The sequence below is a fragment of the Silene latifolia genome, chromosome 1 (assembly GCF_048544455.1).
Source record: "Silene latifolia isolate original U9 population chromosome 1, ASM4854445v1, whole genome shotgun sequence".
Taxonomy (NCBI): Eukaryota; Viridiplantae; Streptophyta; class Magnoliopsida; order Caryophyllales; family Caryophyllaceae; genus Silene; species Silene latifolia.
Window position 1 is genome coordinate 123,199,403 of NC_133526.1, and position 7,504 is coordinate 123,206,906.

General features: G+C 40.4%; 1 protein-coding gene across 1 annotated transcript; it reads left to right on the forward strand.

The window, feature by feature from the left end:
- The first annotated feature begins 1,069 nt into the window (after positions 1 to 1,069).
- LOC141655045 (uncharacterized) lies at positions 1,070 to 4,453 on the forward strand. The gene has a single exon (XM_074462144.1). It carries the CDS (start codon positions 1,070 to 1,072, stop codon positions 4,451 to 4,453), a length of 3,384 nt encoding a protein of 1,127 aa, XP_074318245.1.
- Positions 4,454 to 7,504: the final 3,051 nt, after the last annotated feature.

Below are 7,504 nucleotides of genomic sequence, written 5' to 3' on the forward strand. Positions count from 1 at the left end.
TTCCAAAAGTAACATTGCCATTTCTGGACAAACCAAGGAAAAGCTGTGTGGGAGGCTTCTTTGGCTTACGTTCCCATAAATCAAAGGGTACTTGGACACCAAGTCAAGACCAAGGAGACCACTCGTCCTCACATGAGCAGGAAAAGCAACAACTACCACAGAAAAGCTTGAAAGGCAACAAAGATGTCACTGTCACCTAACTGTCCTCTGCAAACTCAATTTGTTTTCACTCTAGTTTACATTTATGATCTTTTTGCCATTGTAATATATTATTTAGACTCTTGTCCTGACTTATGGGACAATCCTGGCCCTTAGATGAACCTTTTATTTCATGTTTAACCTAAAAGCAAGGCCTATATAAGGACCCTTGCATCGATCGTTAGAGGCGGTGATTTTATGAATGAAACCTGAGTTTTTACTCTCAATTCAAATCTCTTAAATCTTATGTTAGAAACATAGGGTAGAGTCAGGCTTATTAATACTCTGTGCTTGCTGTGAGTATTGAATAAGAACCTGGTAATAGGGTGAGAACAGTCCTGTGCTTGCTGTGGATTGTTTGAGCTTTATTGTCTGTTTTAACTCGAGTATTCCAGTGTTAAGCTGTGGTTTTCTTGAGTTAAACAACCTAAATTGTTAAGTTAACTTCCTGTGCTTGCTGTGGAAGGTAGTTAACAATTATATCTCAAATTTACCTCCTTTATTCCACAATTACACCCACACTGTCAAACTACTCCTTTCTCTGTCAGTTAAGGTTTAGTAATTTATTTAAATTACTTCTGAGTCTCCTAAAATCTTGTAATTTTAGCAGAATTTAGCTAAGGTGTCAAGGTTAATTACTGCAAATTTTCATGAATTTAGGAGTCCTTTGGAGTGCTCAAACCAAATTTAGAAATTAGTCCTTTTCCTGCAATTTCACAAATTGTCAAAATACTGTAAGGGGTGGGTGTTTACATATCAACTTGGTATATCAGAGCCAGGCTAAACACAATTCCATCTTGTGTTTATCTTGGGAATTGAGAGAATAGTGAGTTCATCAACCTACCTACATTAAAAACACAAAAAAATAACCATGAGTGAAGAGAGGCTAGCTGGCATTGAAGCCACGGATGGAGATCTGGCCAGAAATGTGGGTACACTGGTGAATGCTATGCATGCTGTCATGGAGAGAATCCCAAACCCAGACCCTAGGAGGCAACCTGCCAGAGGAAGGGGTAGAGGGAGAGGCTTTACCATGGGAGCAGGAAGAAGATACCCACAACCAGAGGAAGAATATGGATCAGACTCTGATGAAAGCAACAGGACACAAGAAGAACATCTTGAGCAAACAGACAGGCATATAAAGGTAGAAATCCCTGAATTTTCTGGTAGTTTGAACCCTGATGACCTACTAGAATGGATTAGAGATGTTGAAAAAATCTTTGAGTATAAAAATTATAATGATGCTAAGGCTTGTAAAGTTGCAGTCTTGAAATTGAAAGGCTATGCTTCACTATGGTATGATAATCTTAAGCATCAAAGGTTAAAAGAGGGTAAGGATCCTCTTAGGTCTTGGTCCAAACTTAAAAAGAAAATGTTGGCTAAGTTTGTCACCAAAGACTATACTCAGGATTTATTCATCAAACTGTCTAACCTTAAACAGAAAGAGAAAACTGTTGAAGCCTATTTAAGGGAATTTGAGCAATTAACACTTCAATGTGAAATCAATGAAAAACCTGAACAAATAATTGCTAGGTTCTTAGAGGGTCTTGACAAAAGTATTGCTGCAGAGGTTAGAATGCAACCTTTATGGTCTTATGATGATGTGGTTAACCTATCACTAAGAGTGGAGAAAATGGGGAAGACCAAACCAGTTGCAATCAAACCCAAACCTGTTTTCAGACCTTATTCTGGTGTCAAAATCAATGAACCACCCAAAACAACCCCCCAACCCACTGTGGACAAGAGAAAGGCACCCATGAACCCCAAAATCAACCCACCCTTATCCAGAGACAAGATTAAGTGCTTCCAGTGCCAGGGATTTGGCCACTTCAGGAAGGATTGTCCTTCTGCTAGGACACTCACTGCAATAGAAGTTGCAGAATGGGAAAGGGAAGGTTTGGTAGAGTATGAGGAGGATGAGGCTCTTGTTTTAGAGGAGGTGGAGTCTGAGAAAGAAGCCAGTCCAGACCAGATTGTTGCTCACCCTGACACAGGACACAGCTTGTTCCTTTGGAGGGTCATGCACTCTCAGCAAGCCCCCTTAGAGGCTGACCAGAGATCTATGATATTCAGGAGTAGATGTACTGTCCAGGGAAGAGTTTGTAACCTCATTATTGATGGGGGTAGCTTCACTAATGTTGCCTCCACCACCATGGTTAGCAAGCTGGGCTTACCAACACAAGAACACCCTAACCCTTACAAATTGAGATGGCTAAGTAAGGATTCAGGAGTGAGAGTTGACAAGCAGTGCCTTATTTCCTTCTCCATTGGGAAAATGTACAAAGATGAAGTGTTGTGTGATGTGGTACCCATGGATGCCTATCACCTGTTACTTGGGAGACCTTGGGAATATGACAGGAATACCACACACCAAGGGAAGGACAATGTATACATATTCAAGCATCAAGGCAAGAAGGTCACCTTGACCCCATTGCCACCAAACCAGAGGGACTATGGCAGTCCTAATGTCCCAGAAGAAGTGAGTGGTGTGCTGTTCTTATCTGAGGCAGCCATGATTAGGGAGATCAGGCAAGAACAGCCAATTCTGATGTTGTTATCCAAGGAAGTAAACCAAGAGGAGAACACTGTTGTGCCCACAGTTGTTGCCCCTTTGATTCAAAGGTTCCAGGAAGTGTTTCCAGATGAGCTGCCTAGTGGATTACCTCCATTAAGGGGCATTGAACACCACATTGATCTTGTTCCTAGTTCAGTGCTCCCAAACAAACCAGCTTACAGGTGTGATCCAAATGCTACAAAGGAATTGCAACATCAGATTGAGGAGCTAATGACAAAGGGATTTGTGAGGGAATCTCTTAGTCCATGTGCAGTCCCTGCACTCCTAGTACCAAAAAAAGATGGCACCTGGAGGATGTGCACAGATAGCAGAGCTATAAACAACATTACAGTCAAGTATAGGTTCCCAATTCCCAGATTAGATGATATGCTTGATGAGTTGAGTGGAGCCAGCATATTTTCTAAAATTGATTTAAGGCAAGGATACCATCAAGTGAGGATTAGGGAAGGGGATGAATGGAAGACTGCTTTCAAAACAAAACATGGCCTATATGAGTGGCTTGTAATGCCTTTTGGACTGTCAAATGCACCCAGCACCTTCATGAGATTGATGACTGAAGTGCTGAGGCCATGTCTGGGCAAGTTTGTTGTTGTCTACTTTGATGACATACTGGTGTATAGCAGGAGCAAGGGAGAGCATCTTAAACACCTGGAAGTAGTGTTTAAAATCCTCAGAGAGCAGAAGCTGTATGGCAAGCTGGAGAAATGCACCTTTATGGTTGAGGAAGTTGCATTCCTGGGTTACCTGATATCAGGAAGAGGCATTTCTGTTGACCAAGAGAAAATTGCAGCAATGCAATCTTGGCCAGTCCCTACTACAGTCACTGAAGTAAGGAGTTTTCATGGGTTAGCATCCTTCTACAGAAGGTTTATCAGGAACTTCAGCACAGTGGTGGCACCTATCACTGAATGCATGAGGAAAGGGGAGTTTCAATGGACTGAACAAGCTCAACAGTCCTTCGAAAAAATCAAACAACTCATGTGTAACACTCCTATCCTAAAGTTACCTGATTTTGATCAGCTATTTGAAGTGGAATATGATGCTAGTGGTGTGGGAATTGGAGCAGTACTGATTCAAAGCCAGAAGCCTGTGGCATATTTCAGTGAGAAGTTAAATGGGGCCAAACTGAAATATTCCACCTATGATAAGGAGTTTTATGCAATCATCAGAGCCTTGATGCATTGGAATCATTACCTTAAACCTAAGCCATTTGTACTACACTCTGATCATGAAGCCTTGAAGTACATCAATGGCCAACACAAGTTAAATTTCAGGCATGCCAAATGGGTGGAATTCTTGCAGTCTTTTACCTTTTCCAGTAAATACAAGGAAGGCAAGAAAAATGTGGTAGCAGATGCATTGTCAAGGAGGCATTCCTTGCTTTCAGTCATGTCCAACAGGGTTCTTGGGTTTGAATTCATGAAAGAATTATATAAGGAAGATCCTGACTTCTCAGAGGAATGGATTACTCAGACTGAAGGGCATAGAAACCAAGGAAGCAAGTACCTGCTACAGGAAGGTTTCCTATTCCAGGGCAACAAACTGTGTGTTCCAAGGGGGTCTTACATGGATCTCTTGATCAGGGAAGTCCATTCAGGGGGGAATGGGAGGGCACTTTGGTGTCCAAAAGACCTTGGAGATATTACAGGACCAATTCTATTGGCCAAGAATGATGGGTGATGTCCAGATTGTCCTCAAAAGATGCTCAAAATGCCAACTTTCCAAGAGTTCTTTCCAACCTGGTCCATACACTCCCCTACCAGTGCCAAGCAAGCCATGGGAAGACTTAAGCATGGACTTCATTGTGGCCCTACCAAGAACACAGAGAGGGAAGGATTCTGTAATGGTTGTGGTGGACAGGTTCAGTAAGATGGCTCACTTTGTAGCTTGCAAAAAGACAGAGGATGCAGCAAGTGTTGCTGAGCTATTCTTAAAGGAGATTGTGAGGCTCCATGGAGTTCCAAAAACCATTGTATCAGACAGGGATACAAAATTCATGGGATATTTTTGGAAGACTCTATGGAAGTTGCTTAAAACCAAGCTCTTGTTCAGCACCTCTCACCACCCACAAACAGATGGCCAAACTGAGGTCACTAACAGAACATTGGGGAGGATTTTAAGGTGTCTTGTCAGCAAGACCCTAAAAGATTGGGACCTAAAGCTAGCAGCAGCAGAGTTTGCGTTCAACAGAGCACCATCATCTGCAACTGGACACAGTCCTTTTGAGGTAGTCTATGGGGTCAATCCACTTATGCCCCTGGATTTATCTTCTGTACCCAAGGAAAACATCAACCTGGATGCCAAGAAAAGAGCTGAGCAATTGCTGAAACTACATGAGACAGTGAAAAGGCAGATTGAAAGAACAAATGAACAATACCAGAAACATCTTAAGGTGTCTAAGGGGAAGAAGGAGTTTGAACCAGGAGATCTGGTATGGATACATCTGAGGAAGGAAAGATTTCCAGCAAAAAGGAAAAATAAACTCATGCCAAGATCAGATGGTCCATTTGAAGTTGTTGAAAAGATTGGGCCAAATGCATACAAGATTGACCTGCCAGGTGACTATGGGGTGCATGGGACTTTTAATGTGGGTGATCTCAGTCCATACTATGAAGATTCCGGAGATGAGGAGGTTACAGGCTTGAGGACAAGCCCTGTTCAACCAGGAGGGGTTGATGCAGGAGCTAGTAACCAGGACAACCAACTATTCCACAACAAGCAACTCGAGCAACAACAGCCATAACCACTCCTACCTGGCCACCGATCGCCTACTTTGCGGGTCATAAGTACCAAGTACAAGGCAAATCATCACCGCCACCATGGCCAGCTGATGGAACACTCATGTGAGCATCAAAAAGTCCTAGGGAGCCAGGCCAAATTCTCATTGCAAAGTATTGAAAAACCAGTCTGAAAACAAGTTGCAGAAAAGGGGAGATTCCAAAAGTAACATTGCCATTTCTGGACAAACCAAGGAAAAGTTGTGTGGGAGGCTTCTTTGGCTTAAGTTCCCATAAATCGAAGGGTACTTGGACACCAAGTCAAGACCAAGGAGACCACTCGTCCTCACATGAGCAGGAAAAGCAACAACTACCACAGAAAAGCTTGAAAGGCAACAAAGATGTCACTGTCACCTGACTGTCCTCTGCAAACTCAATTTGTTTTCACTCTAGTTTACATTTATGATCTTTTTGCCGTTGTAATATATTATTTAGACTCTTGTCCTGACTTATGGGACAATCCTGGCCCTTAGATGAACCTTTTATTTCATGTTTAACCTAAAAGCAAGGCCTATATAAGGACCCTTGCATCGATCGTTAGAGGCAAAATGATTTTATGAATGAAACCTGAGTTTTTACTCTCAATTCAAATCTCTTAAATCTTATGTTAGAAACATAGGGTAGAGTCAGGCTTATTAATACTTTGTGCTTGCTGTGAGTATTGAATAAGAACCTGGTAATAGGGTGAGAAACAGATCCTGTGCTTGCTTTGTGGATTGTTTGAGCTTTATTGTCTGTTTCAACTCGAGTATTCCTGTGTTAAGCTGTGGTTTTCTTGAGTTAAACAACCTAAATTGTTAAGTTAACTTCCTGTGCTTGCTGTGGAAGGTAGTTAACAATTATATCTCAAATTTACCTCCTTTATTCCACAATTACACCCACACTGTCAAACTGCTCCTTTCTCTGTCAGTTAAGGTTTAGTAATTTATTTAAATTACTTCTGAGTCTCCTAAAATCTTGTAATTTTAGCAGAATTTAGCTAAGGTGTCAAGGTTAATTACTGCAAATTTTCATGAATTTAGGAGTCCTTTGGAGTGCTCAAACCAAATTTAGAAATTAGTCCTTTTCCTGCAATTTCACAAATTGTCAAAATACTGTAAGGGGTGGGTGTTTACATATCACAACATACACCAAAAAATATCCTAATTTGCTAACCAAGATATCGACCAATTATAATCCTTTTGCATTTGATATTATTCTGCAATATAAATAAGGAAACAAATTATAAGTATTATGAGTATGAGAATGAGAATATAAACAAGGAAACAGAATTTATAAAAAAAAAAATCATAATAATAACTGAAAAAAGAAGGAATCGCACATATCAATCAATCTATATTTCGAGATTTCTATTATATAGATAGATTATAGATTATATTATATTATATTATTATATGATTATGATACTATATTCATATTTCAAGATTTCTATTTCTATTTCTATTTCTATTTCTATTATAATTATTCTTCACATAAAAAGATCTTCGCCAAATTATTTATACGATTATGTATATAAATACATACCAACACACGGTTCATTACTACACACTACCGAACAAAGCATGCATGCCGTTTGGTGGCAATCATACAAGCAAAGCAACAGTATAAGCATTTTTAAACATGCATAATGTAAGATGGGTGACAACCGAAGAAACCACTAGAAATTGCAGTTTGGTGGCAATCATACAAGCAAAGCAACACTATAAGCATTTTTAGTTATAAACAATTCAAGTAAAACACAGAATGGGGGAGAGATGCTCACCAACAGAATGGCACCAGTTTTGAAAGAGCCGAGAGAAAGCATCTCAATAATGGAGGAAAGGATGAAATCTGGTCGGCGCGCATGCCGATTGAACCTCTTCGATGGTTTATAAATCAATAGGCATTAATTACACACCAATGCAGCAACAATCAACACCAAACTAATCCACTGAACAAAAGTAAAAAAATTATT